We start from the raw sequence: 17,933 nt of genomic DNA on the forward strand, positions 1-17,933 counted from the left end.
AGCAAACCATACTTTAGACATTAGTAGTCTGAGTAAGACGTTTGCTTCTGTGAAAATATATTCCGCTCCCCTCTCCCCGCAAACCACCCGGGATGGGGAGTCCTGTCTGATCTTCCTACTCGGATCCCATTTTTTCCTGGCATTCTCACCACTGTCCTTGAAGCGCCTATTATGGTGACCACGCTTCCAGCCCTGGAACGCTGGATGGAGTTGCCTTCAGAGTTTTGCAAATACTGTTCTTCAGACGGAAGATACCAAGCTTGAATCTCCTGCAAGGCAGAGCTGGGAGATACAAGTGGCACACAGTCGCACAAATGCCTTCATCTAGTACATCAGAGACCTTATTCTATCCATCAAAACAAACAGAGCACAGACAGCAAGGGCTGCCCTGAACAAAAAACAGGAACGGGGCAGAGCACGGGGCATCCTGTACAACAAAGCCGCGTGGCTCAACTCACTGCCAGCGTGAGGTCTGCGAATGAGAGCGGAAAAATGGAGAAAACCCATGCTTGGACCACAAGAGCTTCCTGCTTTGAGAACAGCCTTAGAAATCTCCCCAAACTGAAGCAGAAAGAGGCTTCCTCTGCAGGACACTGGCATCATCCCATGAAAAGCAGGAAACAGAGAAGGTAGTGTGGCTCGGGTCTGAGATCACAACAGGCAGTCTGTGTTTAAGGATATCACAAGATCTAGTCCTAAGATTTTTTTAAACATCACTCATGCTTGCATAGTCTGACATTTCTAATTTCTAGTGCCTGACATTTCTGTTTCAACAATCTACCTGTGATAGTGAAAACGAACAATAAAACCCCCAAGAGATGGGTAGAGTTTAAGGTCTCCCTTAGAACTTGTACGTTTTCTCAACCAGTCTCTTGTTCTCTTCTTGACATTCAAAATTTCACCAGAAAATGATGTTTGAAGTATTGAAATACTGCAAATCTCCCCTTGTAATTAATACTGTGTGCTTTTTCTTTCATTTTTCAAGAGAAGCTTAGACCAGCCATTCTTATATTGTCATATTTAAATACGTATGCAAGTAGATGCTGCTGTAATGTCACACAAACAAATCCAAAACCATTTGAAAGGCGTATTTTCAGCCTGCTTTACAACTTGACAAAACATGCTGGATGGATTAGCCATTCCAACCTTTTTGCAGGGTCTTACTTTCGTTGATTTATTCTCAGCACACACAGTAACCCCTTTTAAATGTGTTGCAGACCTCATAAATTCCTTGCTTATCCCTGCGGAACTCAGCAAGGATTGCAAACATTGTCGATGGACCTTCACAGCCTACAGGTACAGCACAAACTCATAATGGGCTCAGACATTCCCTCTGGTCCTTTACTGACCACAGTTATTGTTAGGGCTTGCAACTACTGTCTACAGAGTTCTGAAGGTTCACAGGTACAGTCCTCACACCACCCCTTCCAGGATTTTATCCTTTGCTGTTTCCTACACAAAAAAAAACAGTCTCTAACATTCTTTAGAGACATTTTCCTCCCTATCAAAAATGCACATGGCATACTGTCTGCACTCTGGGAAAGTGCAAACTCAAAACATGATGCCTTTTCCCAAAAAAATCTTCCCTCAGATTTCAAGCATTTGTAGATTGTTTTTAAAAAAGTCGTCTTCCCTTTCATTCATTCATCTACCCATCCCTCCTCTTATCATAGAAAGGGATTTTGTTTACATTTAATAATAGCAATCTTTCAACAGCAGTAACTGTAGACGTTCTCCTAAAAGCAATCTTCTAGAAATAAGTGAAAGTTAAACAGTACAATCTTACTTGGAAAAAAGGAAAATCCACTTACATTTCTCTAAAAAACAAAACAAAACCAAATCCCCCTATCAACAGCTCATTTCAATAAGATTTAAAACCCTATCTTTGCCATTTGCTAGTTTTCATTTTTAGATTTGTTCAAAGAAATCAGAAGAAGAATCCTATCTTTCCACTCTTCAGAAACACTTGGAACAGCTCTCTATATATTCCCACTTCTACTTAAGAGCTAACAAACTGGATTAATTTTTTGAGGTCTCTAAGTAGAAGAAAAGCTGAACAGAGACTTAAAAAACCCCTCTGAACCTCACACAAGGCTCGTATTTCACAAGCTGACTTGCAGCAGAAATGTGCCACAAATACAACTCCCCCCAAATTTTTTTTTCAAACCTTATCTGGGAACGTTTTGCAAAATGGGCATCAAACAATAATTCCCTTTACACCACTAAAATTATACTTACATATGGCAAAGAGTGGGATAGAATTTCCTTAGTGTAAATGCTGAAGTGCAGTCTGCCAAACAGCTAAGGCTGAGCTGGATGTTTTAAAAGTCTGATGTTCAAAAGCTTTGGTTTGTTGTCTGCTGCAGAGTGAAATGACAAAATAAATGTCTTCCCACAGGCCACACAACACACAGATTGTATCTGCACAGTCCAAACCGGGCAGTACAATGCATTCAACCCCAAAGCTCTTTTGCTTATTTCTCGAAGGTCTGTAGTCAAAAATTGCCAGGGTGGCCAAATGCCCTTGCGCTTCCCCATGCTTTTGCGACAAATCACAAATATCTTAAAGCTTTTAAATTTATATGGGTTTAGCCTTAATTAACAGAATTCGTTTTCTCTGTGTCCATCTGAGAAATCAAGGAGGTTTTTGCAAGCTGCTGCTGTAGGCTGAACACCAATGCTAGCAGTGTAACCAAAAGGCGAGCAAAGTGAAATTGGTTTTATAGCTTTTTTTTTTTTCCTCCTCCCTCCTTCAATATTTTGGGTCCCATACAGATGCATCCTGCCAAAATCTCTCCCCACTGCACTATCATTCCATGAGCTATTTCACACCTCCCATTCAATTCGAATGTGGAGCCAAATCCATCCAGACACTGCTGGTATCCAACGCGTGACAGAATGGAATCTTTCCCTGGACATTAGGAGAGGCCATGAGATGTCAGGGGTGAAGTATCTCCGTGGTAGAAATGATGCTCAGCTGTGCAGCTCCTTCCATGTCTTTCTGTTCATTGAATCCAGATGCCACAAGTTTCTCAGCTTTGTGAGTACCTAAGACGGGGACACAGACTAACGTGCGAGAGCTGAATCACTGACTCTGGGCAGGGAGAAATTCTAGCTAGCTAGAAGGACTAACTTTAAAAGAAACAAAATTAAAAGAAAAGGAGGTGGTGACTGGTTCTATGCCCATCCTTTAAAGTGATGAGGTCAAGTGCCAGTGTTTTCATTTTAGTAAAACACTGACAAAGAAGGTAAGAGAACTTCTCAGCAGCTGGGCATGGTTCAGAGTCTCTGGATCTACTAGACAGCCTCTCAGTTAAGTCTCGCTGAAAAAGTAGCATGTTCCTTAGCCAAGGCGCAGAATTCACTACTTTATCCCCACACAGATCAAATCCCTGCACTGTATTCTCAGAAACACCCCTGCAAAGCAGCCCAGAGTCTGACAGAAGTGTCAGACAAGCTGCCGGACAGCCGGGCTCACCCCCATTGGCGCAGCACCGATGCCCTCCACGCTACAGCCTGCCTGTTTGCTGCTCCTGGGGCTGGCTCCTGCTCTAATATATTCTGGAGGGTTTAAGGACACAATTATACCTGAGGGTGTCCTGTTAACCTTTAGTGATGTCAGTAAGGGAGGGAGGAAGATCAGAAGTTCTATGCTTCAGAGTTTGAGAAAAACTATCAAATATTGTCACCTGAACTAGTCAGGAAAGAATACAAGGTTTATCTCTGCATTAAGCATTATAAACACATATGTGAGGTCTCGAAAATGTATTGAAATTCCAATTTCCTTAAGTCCCCTGAAAAATCTCACTCTGGGTCACTGTCCTGCTCTTGGCTGGTAGACAGACACATGGCCACCGTTAAATTTTGCCATGCTGCTTGTTAGCTTGTATTGCTTTTCTGAAAAGTGATTATTTCATATGAAACCGGCTACCGTTGGGTTAGAACAGTACTAGCAAAATGCCCAAACACTGGTAATTTTGAGAGATGTTCACTTTCAGCCTCTCTTCCCTTTCCCAAGAGCAATATTTATATATACATATCTAGATGCGTATTGTGTACTTGCACTGTAAAAGCTGACAACAGGGAGGAATTACGCTGTGTGTTTCTATCACACGCAGGGCTGTAGCTCAGCTTGTGCCAAGCTCCACCTTCAAAACACAGCAGGATGCTTTGCTCCTCAGCGCTCTCACATCGCCCTACACCAGCGTGCACACAGGGTTAGTGCAGAGAGCAAGTTCACTACAAATCCATGTTTCTGTCTCTACTAATGCCACTCTGCTGGTACAGACCGACAGCAAATCCTTCCCCACCCCACATAATTCAAGTGTAGGCAACACTGGTATTCCATACGCTTCTTTTTAGTGCATGAGAAATGTCAGTAGAAGCACAGAAAGACCTATAAAAAGAGACAGACACCACAGTGATTCTCATTTATGTTCAGCATAAATTGGTAAGATGGATGCTCGACATGAATCATGAAAAGAATTGCTACGCTAAGACTAGAAAAATGACCAAATTCAGGCATTCACTCTCGAGTGACTTTGTCAGTGCAACGTCTCCCACAAACAACAATTTCATTCAACATATTAAAATGAGATAACTTATTACGTTGCATTTTACAAAGGCACTATCCCGTATTAGCAGACAGGGAATCCGTGGTACAAAGAGACAGATTTATCTGCCCAACGCATTTTGATACCACAGTAGCAGAGGCAGGGAAAGAATTTCATACCAGATGTCTGGAGACGTAACTGGGAACAGATCAAGAATCCCCATCTCCCGGCTGCCAGCAGCGCGCCTTGATCAGCAACAACACTGGCCAGCGTTTTCCCTCACACGCTTCCCCCTCTGTGTATCTGGTGTGTCCGTGTGTCGCCGTGCACTCCCCCGCTGACACGCGGCGGACGCACACGCAGCCCGAGCGCACACACACTTGTGCCTCCAGGCTAATCCTTGTGCTGCACAAAGTGTAGCGAGGATTATTTGCTTAAGAGACTCCTTTTTCTCCCCCTCGATGCTCTCTCTTTTCTTAAAATCAGCTGGTCGCAGTACCACAGACAGCATCCTTTTGAGGACTGAGCTAGTGAAGAAGTGGAAAAAAACCACACACGCCGCAGAAAAGTGTCATATCAAAATAGCACGGGGCTGTGTTGCCAAACACAATGCAACACGGTCCGCAGAACGGGGTGGGGGGAGAAAACATGGCATTTACCTGACAGGAGATCTGTACAAGGTAGACCAGTTCCTTGGATTCACAGCCGTTTCTTGTTACTTCATTCTGTTCCTCTGGGAGCGAAAGCTACACCAAGGGAGCAGGGAAGGGGTGGAGAAAAGAGGGAAAGAGAAAGACCAGGTCAGTGAGCAGGGATAAACCAGGCATGTAATAATGCACGAAGCACAACATTCACATCAACTTGCTCCAAGACATGCTGAGTATCAGGGAATCAGGGAAGCACTTGTCTGGCTGGAGCTGTCAGATCGAAAATATTCAGCGTTCATGGCTTACACAGACCCTCGAATGCCATTGGATTTTGGCATCTCACCTGACAGTTTAAAAATAAAAATGCGGTTCAAAAATAAAACAATCATAGGAAGGCAAACTGTTCGAGCCCGAGATTAAGCCTCTAGCTTAGAAGTCTGCAAAATTGTTCACTGAAAATATCTCTATAAATATTCATATATCAGATAACTGATTCTCCCCCAATTTTATTCATTTTTTTACATTATATGTTCAGGCAGACATTAGATAATAAAACATATCTCCTAATTTCAGTGTTGTCAAGAGATTTACGTCAACAGAGCGCCTTATGGCACCATTCATCACACACACAGCCATGAAATACCACATCAGGATGTGCCTTTTTTCAGAGCAGTGAGGAGAGATTTAACCACGTCATTCCTGTACGTGTAGCAGCAGGACTAGTCCTACTACTGGTCCTGCTACTCCCACTAGTCTTGATATCCTATACTTAAAGTGGCTTACATTTGACAATCACCTCTGAAAACAGAAGTTACAAACTGATCATAAGCAATTAAGACTGTTTGCAAAGCAAATAAAAAACCTGAAACGTCTTCCAAAAACCTGTTTTACAAAAGAAAGAGGGATTATTATTTAGTGCGGAGCCCCAGGAAGAGAAAACCATGAAACGCTCCCTTAAAGGTGCACGGAACAGGATGAGGCATCTCAACTTCTCCGCACACACAGACCCACCACTATCTTCACTCCTTACGTGATGGACGTTAAATTGTACAGCGAGAGCACTGCTGTACTTGCCAGGAGAGTTATTCACTTGCTTTCTTAAGCAAAAATGATGTCAGCTTAAAAACAGACAGCGCTGCAAAAGAGTCCAGGACTTTTTACACAAAGATCTGTTGGAACAACACTTTTTCTCTTGGAAAACGTGTACATAAAAAATTAAGTCTGTAAAAAAAAACATAATTAGCTAAGACCAAAAAAACCCAACAACAAATGAAAACAGAAACAAACATGAGTGAGGAGAAAAAAAATATTCACAATTTGTTGTATTTTCATGAACGTAAACAAAAAAAAAAGCAAATCACGTAACTAGAGACACATAGCTCCTGAGAAACAGGGAGATGTAAGGCAAAATTCACTTACATATAAACGACCACTGATACCCGAACTGAATTTAACTTTGGATTTTGCCATTTTCTTTCTCCTCGTTGTAAGGAAGTTGCAGAGCACACACATTCAGCACTCTTCCTTCACCAGACAGAACTTCCTGAATACTAATTTCTTTTCTGAATGTTGTATACCGGATTGCAGATTGTGAAAAAGATTTCTGGACCGAAGAAGGTATTTGGATTTTCATAATTTAGTATATTTTTACAGCATTAAATGTATTTAGAGGAAGAGGGAGAACACGTGCAAGTGCTCACTGCTCTCTCTCTTGCTGGTTATGCAAATAAAACTTTCTCCTGCTTTGTGGCAGTCCTTTCTGGGGAGCAAAAATCCTTTCCCATCAGAGGATTTGTATCAGAAATCAAGTCTGCACTGTTGGTCTTCACTGTTGCCTAACCGTGTAGAACACTTTAAAAAACAAAATTGTACCTAACTGGGGACATCTAAAGCCTCCTGTTGAGGCTGCTCTTCACGTAACTAGGACACAGAAAGTCTTAAAACACTGAGCGAGTTCTTGAAGATGAAATCCACTCAGCGCCACTTCCATCTGGATACTGCCTTTACTCCATCATAAATCACCTCTCTAGAAAACCCACGAAATGTCTCCCTCAGCCACTGTTGCAGCTGCTCCTGTACCATTTTCCCCGCACACTCTTGCCTTCTCGGCTTCCGGACAGCCTCTTGTTCACCTATAAATTCTCCCTTCAAAGTGAACTTTCTTCTGTAAAGTTTCCCATTAAAAATTTTTTTTTTTTTTTTTTTAATTTTTTTTTTACACACGCTCACATCCTCGTAAGGTTGGTGTGTAATACTGTCCCAGAGATAAATCTTTCTAAATGCCATTGAGGATCTTTCACACCGTTAGCCCAATTCTACTTTTTAAAAAAATCGCATTCCAGAAACAGGCAATTTTAAAGATTTCTAAGAGTGACTTTTCAATGTAAGAAGGTGTAGCCTGCTGCCATTAATGTGATTAAATACAAGCATTATTTATTTCTGTATTGCATATTCTCCACACACTTTATCATCATTCTTTGCTATTACATTTTGTATTTAAAGTGCTACAAAGTGTTGAAACTAACTTAACATCCAAGGAAAAACAAAATAGCAAAGCATGAAGTAAAGGAAAGCTAATACATGGCTGGAGGTATTTTCCACTTTTGTCAGGTAAACAAGGATCTCCAGTTCAATTAAACGTGGGTTTCCTACTCAAGGAGAAAAGTTTCCATCCTTTACTCTCTGCAACCAACGCTGGGCAGAAAAAGGTGCAGTTCCAGTTAAGACAACAGTTGAATGGCTTCACCCTTCCTCTTACACATAGAGTAATTTACACCAGTTTGGACTTAAGTCAAGCCAAGTCTATACATGAACTGTCCAGAAATACCAAGTGAATCATCTGTAGGCGTGAGGTCCATGTGTGCAGGACACAGCAAACATTTCACTGGGTAGAGCATTCCTACCTGAGCATCACCCTACTGATTTATAGTCATGGACTTTACACCCACATAGTTAGTTTCCACTTCAGTGCTTCTGAATGTCCCCATTTAGACAAAAACTCATTGTAGTGAGAAGTGATCCACTCTACTGCCCTACCTATATGCAACTGTCTTATTTCAGAGTACATTTGTGTGGTGGTTTAGGCCCTGCCGGGACCGGAGACCACGTAGCCGTTGTCCCTCCCCAACCCTCAGACACAAGTAGGGCACAAACCCCGGGTTAAAATAAGAAGAAATTTAATACAACAGTGTAATAAGCAATCTGAACAACAACAGTAGTAATGATAAAAACAATAAATAGTAATAACAGTAAACAAGACAAAAGATATACAAATACCTCAATGGTTACAGACAGCTCGCTCGCGTGCTCCCCGCTACCAAAGCCACAAAGGAAAAAGCTTCCCGTGCTGCCCCGCCAGACTTGACCTCAGCATGGTATGAATAACCCGCCTGGAGATCCCTTCCCCCTCTCTGCTGGGGAAACTTAACCCTATTCTAGCTGAACCAGGACAATCTGCAAAAGCTAACCAAACAACTGCCCCTCTTCCTGCAGCCAGCCTCGTGCCTCCTGAGACAGAGAGAGTAGAATTGTTTACACAGGAAAATCTACTGGTTTTACCCTGTAATGTAACTGTCTTTGCAGCAAAACACCCTGGAAGATGAAAATTCGCTTATGTTCCCTGTTCCCCATGTGGCATCATTTTTGTTTTGCTCTGTTAAACAGACATGCATTAATGCTCTTCCAAAAATCGTGGATGTCATGATGTTTAAGAGCCTTTCCTCCTGCAGCATCCCTTATGAACAAAACATCCTAGAAAGTACAGGAGCACCTGGGCCTGATTTCAAATCCAGGGACCACAATGCAAAGGCCTCTCTTGACCTCAGTGGACTCTGAACATGACTCACGGGCAGAATTTGGTTGACTCCAAATTGGGAAATGGATTTTCATCTTCTCAAAGGACAGACCAAAGTCACCAGGGCCTCCAGGATACCCCTGTAACAGTTTCAGTGTGTATCACCCGAGATAGCTGAAATTATCTGACAACAGCATTTATGGTAACTGATGAAGGCGTTAAGCAGTGTACCTTATATATAGGGCTTGATAGATAGTCTGAAATGTTCATTTTTCAGATTCAAAATGGCTGTCGAACTTCCTGAACTTGATAAACAATTATGATGCATTAGGTTCTGTTAGGTTCATTTATTTTTGGCATATGCATGCTCAGCTAGCAGAAGTAGACATGACTGCCTTCATAAATTAAGTTTATGGTATCCTGCACGTTTCAGCAGTAGCATTTTGTGACACACAAAGAAAGCCTTAAAGATGGTTCCATGAACACATCACGCTAACAGTGGTATAAGTAACAGAGCTCTGTGAACATCAGGTCAAAGTATCATTTAAAATTCAAGAGGTATTGTCTTTACTCTGCTAGAGAGAGTCTGTGAGTCTCCACTGTGCCTTCCTGATGAGTGTATCAAATCCTGGAGCAGGCAGGCAATTTTTCCTCTACCAGAAAACTCATTTTATGCCGCTTTATGCAGCTCACTGGTAAGAGCTGTAGCTCCTAATACAAAGATCTGCCAAACGATGGGTAAGTATAACAAACCAAATAGCAGCAAAGCCTTCCAAGAGCAGGAGGCTAGCCAGAGCAGCTGTCAGGATCTCACAGGATCTACAGTAACAGTTTCACCTCTGTATCTTGAAAGACAAAATTAAGTCACATATCTTGCTCATAGACAATATTGCCACAAAGAGCAGTGCTTGCTCGCCAAGACTTTATTATCAGATACACAGGCAGGACTAGCTTTAAAAACGCTTCTAGCTCATGTGGTCTTCCCAATGTCTGAGCAAAAGGAGCACACCTCTAGCACGCCAGCAGATAAAGAGTGATTACAGGAGTCTCCTGCAGAGGATAAGTTATTAGTTATTCCTCTTGTGGAGATAAACACCAACAAAGTAAACTGGAAGAGCACGTCAGTTCTGACACGGCACATTCAGAAGCCTTATTCACAAGCTTTGCAGGGTACAATTCTGTGCGTGTGCATTTATCTTCCAGAACAGGGGTTAACAAGAGCAGAACACACACTCTCATCTCTCCTCTTCAAAGTGGCTTTGGAAGCTCCCTTCTGCTCTCCCTCCAAGAATAATCCTCAACTCAAACTCTAGTAGATCTGCGCTTGGAGCAAAGCAGCAGGCGTTGCAGACTCATTTGTTTGTCTGGAGCTCCAGGGTTTCAAGGCTACTGTGAACCTGTCTGGAAGGCACACGGGACCTGCCACGTTCCCCGCACAGAGATCCGAAAGCGAGGGCTAGTGAGTGTCGAGAGGACTTTCATTAGCAGAAGCAGCTTTTAAGTGACGCTGTTTCACGAGCATGTTTCGCTTGTCAGCGTCACCACAGGCAGAAAAAAATAATTGAAATACAACTTTTGAGACTCATGCAATCGTTTTTTTTTTTTGCTGTAAACCAGAGTCATGTTCTTGCGTGCTCCTCTTACAAGCTACAAAAACTTTAAAAAAATCATTTCAAGGAAAAGCACTACATAAATCTGTTGCCAAGACTAGGATTGTTGGCTGCTAAATTCAAGTGCCAAATCCTTACCAGGTAAGAGCTGACTCCGCTTTGCGAGGTCAGTGGGGCTGTGTCTGCTTCTCCTCGCTGTGCCTCTGACCCCCACATGTCAGAGCAAGCTCATTTTGATAGTTTTGGCTTTCATTTCCTTGTTTGCCGAGTGATGTTAACTCCATCGTTCAGCTCTCCCGATGAAAGGATAATTTGTGAAAAGCTTAGGAAGCGTAGATTTGATTAATCCATGAAGCTTATTTATTTCAACTTCTGCTTCATAAAGGCCTGAACACATTGATCTCACTCGCACACGTATCTCAGCAAGGGAGTCACACGGAGCTGCTGGCAGAGAGCTGGCGTCCAGAACAACACATACTTAAAGAAAAGGTTACGAGGGCTTTGGCAAAGCTGTCCTGTGTTTGATAACTACACTGTGAACTTGGCTTGCTCCCAGAGACAGAACTGTGCACTGTGTTGTTATTTAAAGCTTAAAATCTTACCTGCAACTAAAAAATATTTAGAAATTTAAAAAAAAAAACAAAACAACCAACACGCCACAAAACCACAAACAGAAAAGAACAAAACAGAAGATAAAAGAAATTAAAAAACCAACCCACCCACAAACCAAATCCTCCTCCCCAATGGAATTAGAGTTAAGGTTAGAATTTAATGTGGAAGGCATTAAATAATTAGATGATAATTAGAGAATGAAAATGGTAGTCCAGGAAAATACGTTTGATTCCTCCTCCTTTCAAATCTTCTCCCTATCTGTTTCTAAATAGATGGAGCAGAATCATTCCTCCCAAACTCCAAACCTGCTGGCATTACCTCTGCTTTAATTCCACCACGAAACCACCTCAGGTCAGAGGCGTGGAGCCTACGCTGACCTGGGACAGCCCCGGCAGACCGCTGCAGAGCGCGGCAGAGCCTGGGGAATAACTCTTCTGACCTCCTGGAGTTGATTTCAATATTCCGCACTGCATTTCCCAGTTCTTGTCTAAACTCCTCTGAAAACAAGGCCCTGACTGGGAGCCAGTAGAAAGTCTATAGCTTACACATTACTGCGTGTGCACGCTGGTGACGGGCTCCTGCAAAAAGTTCTAGTGACACTATTCATATATAATTGACACAATATTAAGCCGCTGGGAGCAATTACTGGCTTTTCCAGCGAAATGTAAGCACAATCACACACATGCATTACCAAGCCTGAGCTGTCAGATACAGTTCTGGCATCTCATACCAAGATGCTGACAGAAACACGCCTGTCCTTGACCCCGAGCTGCAGGTGCACCCGCTGAGGCCCCCCTGGACACAGGGTCCTGCCGCCGGTGCGCTCTGATCCGCACGCGGGAGGTGCGGTACCTGCCTTATCGCCACCAAACCTGCCCTGAAGCAGCGGGCACATTGCCACCACCCGCACAGAACGTAAATCAAAGGCATATTCTCATGTGAAAAATGCATTTCGTGACCAAAGTAATTAAATAGGTAAAATGAATACAGCTGCTCTCTACAGATTAAGAGAAACTGCAGTGCTTCAAAATGTTAAAATTCTAGAAGTTTGCTATAAAGCCTCATTAGCAGGCCCACTCCTTTCACTTGGCACCACAACCTGTCCGCCTGTATTCGTTACAGGAGTCCGGGCAGGACCAAGAGGTCACGGGAGTCTGGAGCTCCCCAGCGCGGAAGGGTGCGACAGGGCAGATGGCAGAGAATCAGCCTCGCGGGGGAGCATAAACCTCGACAGGTTTCATCCCAAACACAGCGCACATCTGTAGAAATCTCCAGGAGAGAAGAGATGTCAAGAATGCTCAAGAAGTGTCTTTCGCCAGGAGTTTGAAGTCAGTGGAAAGGCTGATGCTTTTCCTGGCAGAGGATGTGTCATTGTTCCAAGGAAACCTGGTAATCTTTTTACGTTTTTCCGAGATGGAATTTAAGGTTAACTCCCTGGCGAAAGCAGCCAGACACATGGCAACTCAAATTGCTGCTGCTCACACTCAGCCATAGCAAAAGCTCATTAAGTTTCCAAACCACTATTACATCTGATAATTTTTTCTGACAGTATTAGGAACAGACTTTTTTTTCTTTCTTTCTTTCTAAACCACCGCACTTTTAATGTCTCCTTGATGTCTGAACTCTCGTTAATTTATGATGTTTGTGCAATTTCGCAAATCAGATGAGGGAAAAACCACAGGACAAATGCCACCTTTATGCATCACTTTGGAATGTATGTATTGGGTGAAAAGTATGTCTGATGGCCAAGAGCAAGAAATATGAGGCTAATTTTCCTGTGAAATATTGCTATGTTTTATTTTAAAAAAAGCTTCTAGGGCCCAAATATCCTTGGGACAAATCCTGAAGAAATTAAAAGCCTTAACACTGATCAAACTCAGAGATGCAGACTCCTTATAAGAAAAACCTTTTATTACCTCTCTCAGCTCCAGTCCCTAATAGACAATACTTCCAGTATCTCCTAAATCATCCTGGTGATTCAAACACCACTTCATCTTCATTTGGCTGAGTCCATTACTTACATCTGTTAGTCTTGTAATGGGGCACCTTTCAAGACTGTTTTTTGATATATTTGAAAATATCATTTTATTGTATTTGAAATTTCAGGCTGGCAAATCTTTTCAAGCAGGGAAATATTTTCTAACTAATTACTCTGACACTATAAATGTATTTATCTGGCCTAGTTTTCCTCTCTCCAGATTTATCTTGCTAAATGTACTAATTATACTCCCACACGGTTCCCCATCTTCTCCTGTTTTCTCCTTTTCATACTGAACTGTGGCTTCAGCGCAGAAAAAGAACATTTCTGAGAGTGGCTTCTTTATCCAAGCATAAATATCCTGAAGTAACAATGAAAGTAAAGACAAGACAGACATGTTTAAAGAATATCTTTGTACCTGAAACTCCGTTTCTTCACTGCTATTTGAAATCATCCCTTTGAAAGCTCAAAAGCGGTACCTGAGAGCAGCAAAAAAAAATCAGACAGAGCTCAACAAGACAAAAAAGAAAATGCATCTATAAGGCCACACAGATTACTACTCCAAGGTAACCACAGTGTGACAAAAATCACTCGCTGCACATCTGAGCTGCCCAGAGCACAGCGTATCCTCCATTATCCCCAGAGGATCGATGAAACCCCGCAGGCCTGCTGCACTCGACTGCCATCAGCCAGGGTGAAGGACACACAGGCAAAGCTCTCCCAGGGCGGCTGAATTCTCACGTCAGTTCTGTAGAGTGTGTATGATACAACCGTGTGGAAGCATCACACAGATTAATTTGGGCCACTAAGTTTGGCGCCGAGTTTCACTGCACAGTTTAACTTTGTATTTGGAGGCTGGAATGAAATTCAAAATGCACTTCCGCAGAGAAAAGGTAAAATGTTCCCATGAAGGTTCCCTGTCTTCCCCCATGTACTGAGCAGAGCACGACAGAAAACATCACGGGAACACGCAAGGAGGATACTAGCAATGGAAGTGAAATTAAATGCTGGCTTAAATTCTCTTCCTAGCAGACACAAATTCACATCAAATCACAGGTGTGCTCAGAAGCAGCATTTTATGCAAGTACAAGCACTAAGTAAATTTAAAAGGTTGTGGGATGTGTGTTTTACCTGTAGTTACTTTCAGAATTATTTTAAGCTTGCAAATCACAAGAGAGAATTTTTTCCTATGGAAGCATGATTATTCAGCAGTCAGCACGCCTTCAGCTGAGCTTCACCTTCAACACTAATAAATCCTACCGTCATTTATAAATACACACAGCTAAAGAAAAGGGCAGATGCTAACTCCACAGAAGGATCCTTGAGGTGCTTTAATCACACCGGATGCAATAATAGTTCCATATGTGCCATAGACACACAAGACCTGGTCTCCGTTGGGTTATTTTGTTATTTTGTTTTTAATATAAGCTTCCAATGAGGTCATGCACGCACGCTGTGCATCTCGATACTTCTGAGAGAGGCTCCAACAGCTGTGACACTCCTTGAGTTCCTTCGCAAATCTAAACTATTGCAGAAGACAACTTTAAAGACGGTGAAGAGTATGCTGGGCACCCAGGCTGCTAGAACATCGAATCACAGCATCACAGGATGGTTTGGGTTGGAAGAGACCTTAAAGATCACTCAGTTTCAACCCCCTGCCCCAGGCAGGGCCACCTTCCACCAGCCCAGGTTGCTCAAAGCCCCGTCCAACCTGGCCTTGAACCCTGCCAGGGAGGGGGCAGCCACAGCTGCTCTGGGCAACCTGTGCCAGGGCCTCACAGGGAAGAATTTCTTCCCAATATCTCATCTGAATCTCCCCTCTGTCAGTTTAAAACTGTCACCCCTTGTCCTATCCCCACACCCCCTGATCCAGAGTCCCTCCCCCCTTTCCTGCAGCCCCTTTCAGCCCTGGGGGGCCGCTCTAAGGTCTCCCCGGAGCCTTCTCTTCTCCAGCTGAACCCCCCAACTTTCTCAGCCTGTCCTCACAGGGGGGGCTCCAGCCCCCCAGCATCCTCGTGGCCTCCTCTGGCCCCACTCGAGCAGGTCCGTGTCCTTCTGCTGTTGGTGCTCCCGGAGATGGACCCAGCCCTGCAGGGGGGTCTCACAGAGCGGAGCAGAGGGGGACAATCCCCCCCCTCGCCCTGTGCCCACCCTGCTCTGGGTGCAGCCCAGCACACGGGGCCTTTCTGGGCTGCGACTGCACGTTGCTGCCTCAGAGTCAGTTTTCCACACTGGAACCCCCCCAAGTCCTTCTCCTTGGGGCTGCTCTCCAGCCCCTCCTCACCCAGCCTGTGTCTGTGCTGGGGATCGCCCCGACCCCTGGGCAGGACCTTGCCCTTGTTGAACTCCACGAGGTTTGCACAGTCCCCCCTCCGGCCTGTCCAGGTCCCTCTGGATGGATCCTTCCCACAGCTCAGTGTCGGTGGGGACTTGCTGAGGGTTCCTCAATCCCACTGTCCATGGCCCCAACAAAGGGTTAACAGCGCTGGCCCCGACCCCTGGGGACTCCACTCGTCACCGCTCTACACTGGGACATCACACCATTGACCACGGCTCTCTGAGTGAGACCATCCAGCCAATTCCTTACCCACCCGTGGTGCATCCGGCAAACCCATGTCTCTCCAGTTTAGACACAAGGATGTCATGCAGGACAGTGTCAAATTCTTTGCACAAGTCCAGGTGGATGACTTCGGTTGCCCTTCCCTTAACCACCAACTCTCATCGTAGAAGGCCACCAAATTAGTCAGGCACATTTTGCCCTTAGGCACATGGTGAAGCCATGCTGGCTATCACCAATCACCTTATATTCCATATGCCCCAGCGTAGTTTCCAGGAGGATCCGCTCCATGATCTGGCCATGTACAGAGGGGAGACTGGCTGGTCCGTAGTTCCCCAGGTCTTTTTTTCCCTTTTTCAAAATGGGGGCTATGTTTCCCCTTTTCCAGTCAGCAGGAACTTCACGGGACTGCCATGACTTCTCAAATACAACAGACAGTTGCTTAGCCACTTCATCTGCCAGTTCCCTCAGGAACCATGAGTGCATCTCATCAGGTCCCATGGATTTGTGTACCTTCAGGTTCCTTCGATGATCTTGAACCTGATATTCTCCCACAGTTGCCTGTTCTTCATTCTCCCAGTCCCTGCCTTTGCCTTCTGTGCGGCTGCAGCCCTTGCCAGTGGATACAGACAAAAGTGTTGTTGGCTACCTCAGCCTTCTCCATACCCCAGGTAACCAGGTCTCCTGTTTCCTTCCAGAGAGGGCCCACATTTTCCCTAGACTTCCTTTTATCACCAGTGTACTTATAGAAGCTTTGCTTGGCCCCGATGTCCCTGGCCATGTTTAATGTGAAAATCAGAGCTCCTGTGGTGAGATGAGCTGCTACAACTTTATTTAAATACACACTCACCTGAGCTCTCTCACAGGGCAAGTGGCATCACTTTAAGATGACAAAAGAGGGGGTTATCTCCTAAGATTTAACGACTCCTGGATCTGGCATGTGATTCAGAGGCTAATGCCAGAATGTAATGCTGGACAAAGGCTGTTCCCATTGCTGCTCACAGGTTTTTGCCCCTGGCAGGTCTTCAACTGCCCTTGCTCAGGCAAAGCAAAGAAACAGCCCCAAGAGCCAGCCGAGAGGAAAACAGAGGGCAGGTATGTGCAAGTGGTAGCCAGCTTCAGACTGAAATTCAACAGCAGCTCTTAGCACTGACTAAAGCAATCAGCATCAGTTTGATGGGTGCTGTTTTCCATTACATTAGTCTAGATGAGGATGATTTTGTTTTCTTGGTGATGAATACCACCTTGGGTTATGACGTGTTGCTCACCAGGTACTTGTGTACACACAGGTCCAGAAGCATTCCCTTGTAGGAAGAATTTGTATAGGTGCAGCCCTGGGGATGGGGTGCTCATGGAACTACATGCCAGGAAAGACTCCACAGCAAATACAGCAGCTTCTGACCTGAGGTTTTTAAGTTTACTACAGAGACTGGTGCAGGACAGCTCCACTCTGAGTATTAAAGGTGGTCAGTTAGACAAATGCTAAAAGATAAGGCATGTTAAAGAATATTAAATCAGCTATGCCAGCAATGCAAAATAAATGTGAAACGGGGCAAAACACTTGTCCAGTGCCACATTTCTGTTGCACACCACAAGAGGAAATGGAAGGCAATTCCTCGTGACTTCTATACCCTTTCCAATCTCATGGGCTGGTTTGGAGAGGTGGATCCTCCCCGTGCCACGCTAGACTGCTATCGTAACACTGCTCTCAGACATGAAGCACAGTGGGGTCTAGTTTGTGCCTCTCTGAAGATGAAATTAGGAGTAAACTTGACAGAATTTGACTCTTACTTCAGTCAGAAATGCACGACTTGGAAAGATCTCACTTTCAATCCCTGATTCCAGGTTGAGCTGCCAACCCAGGCAGCTTATGTATATGCTGCTGCAGTTTGTTTGTTTTAATTCTTAAGCCAAGTATATTTGATGTCTAAGCTTGTTGAGGCATAAAATCTCAGAGAGTTGTATCACAAATACTTTTCCCAGATCTTCCTGTATTAAGTTGCAAATGTTTTCTCATGTGGTCTCACCCTTTTATTTCCTCTAAATGCGTAAGAAGGTCAATCCTCATAACCAATGAAATATTCATAAAAACTTCTTAGATGCAGCCATTAGGGACTCCATTAGGCAAAACCAACTTCTTAGGGTCTGAAAACAGAATGTTTTCCTGAAGTTAAAATATCTGA

General features: G+C 44.0%; 1 protein-coding gene across 5 annotated transcripts in view; it reads right to left on the reverse strand.

Annotated features, from left to right (window-relative positions):
• The window catches only part of ARHGAP32 (Rho GTPase activating protein 32), a 209,296-nt gene that overhangs the window by 92,886 nt on the left and 98,477 nt on the right, over positions 1-17,933 (reverse strand). For 4 of the 5 annotated variants that reach the window (XM_026863752.1, XM_026863750.1, XM_026863749.1 and 1 more), the window contains one exon: positions 5,213-5,299. In XM_026863752.1, coding sequence (XP_026719553.1) covers positions 5,213-5,299 — 87 coding nt within the window. Of the gene's footprint in view, positions 1-5,212; positions 5,300-13,611; positions 13,633-17,933 lie in introns of those variants that run through there. The other variant, XM_026863754.1, reaches the window with a different exon arrangement.

This window comes from Athene cunicularia (assembly GCF_003259725.1).
Source record: "Athene cunicularia isolate RWA chromosome 24 unlocalized genomic scaffold, athCun1 chr24_part1, whole genome shotgun sequence".
Classification (NCBI taxonomy): Eukaryota; Metazoa; Chordata; class Aves; order Strigiformes; family Strigidae; genus Athene; species Athene cunicularia.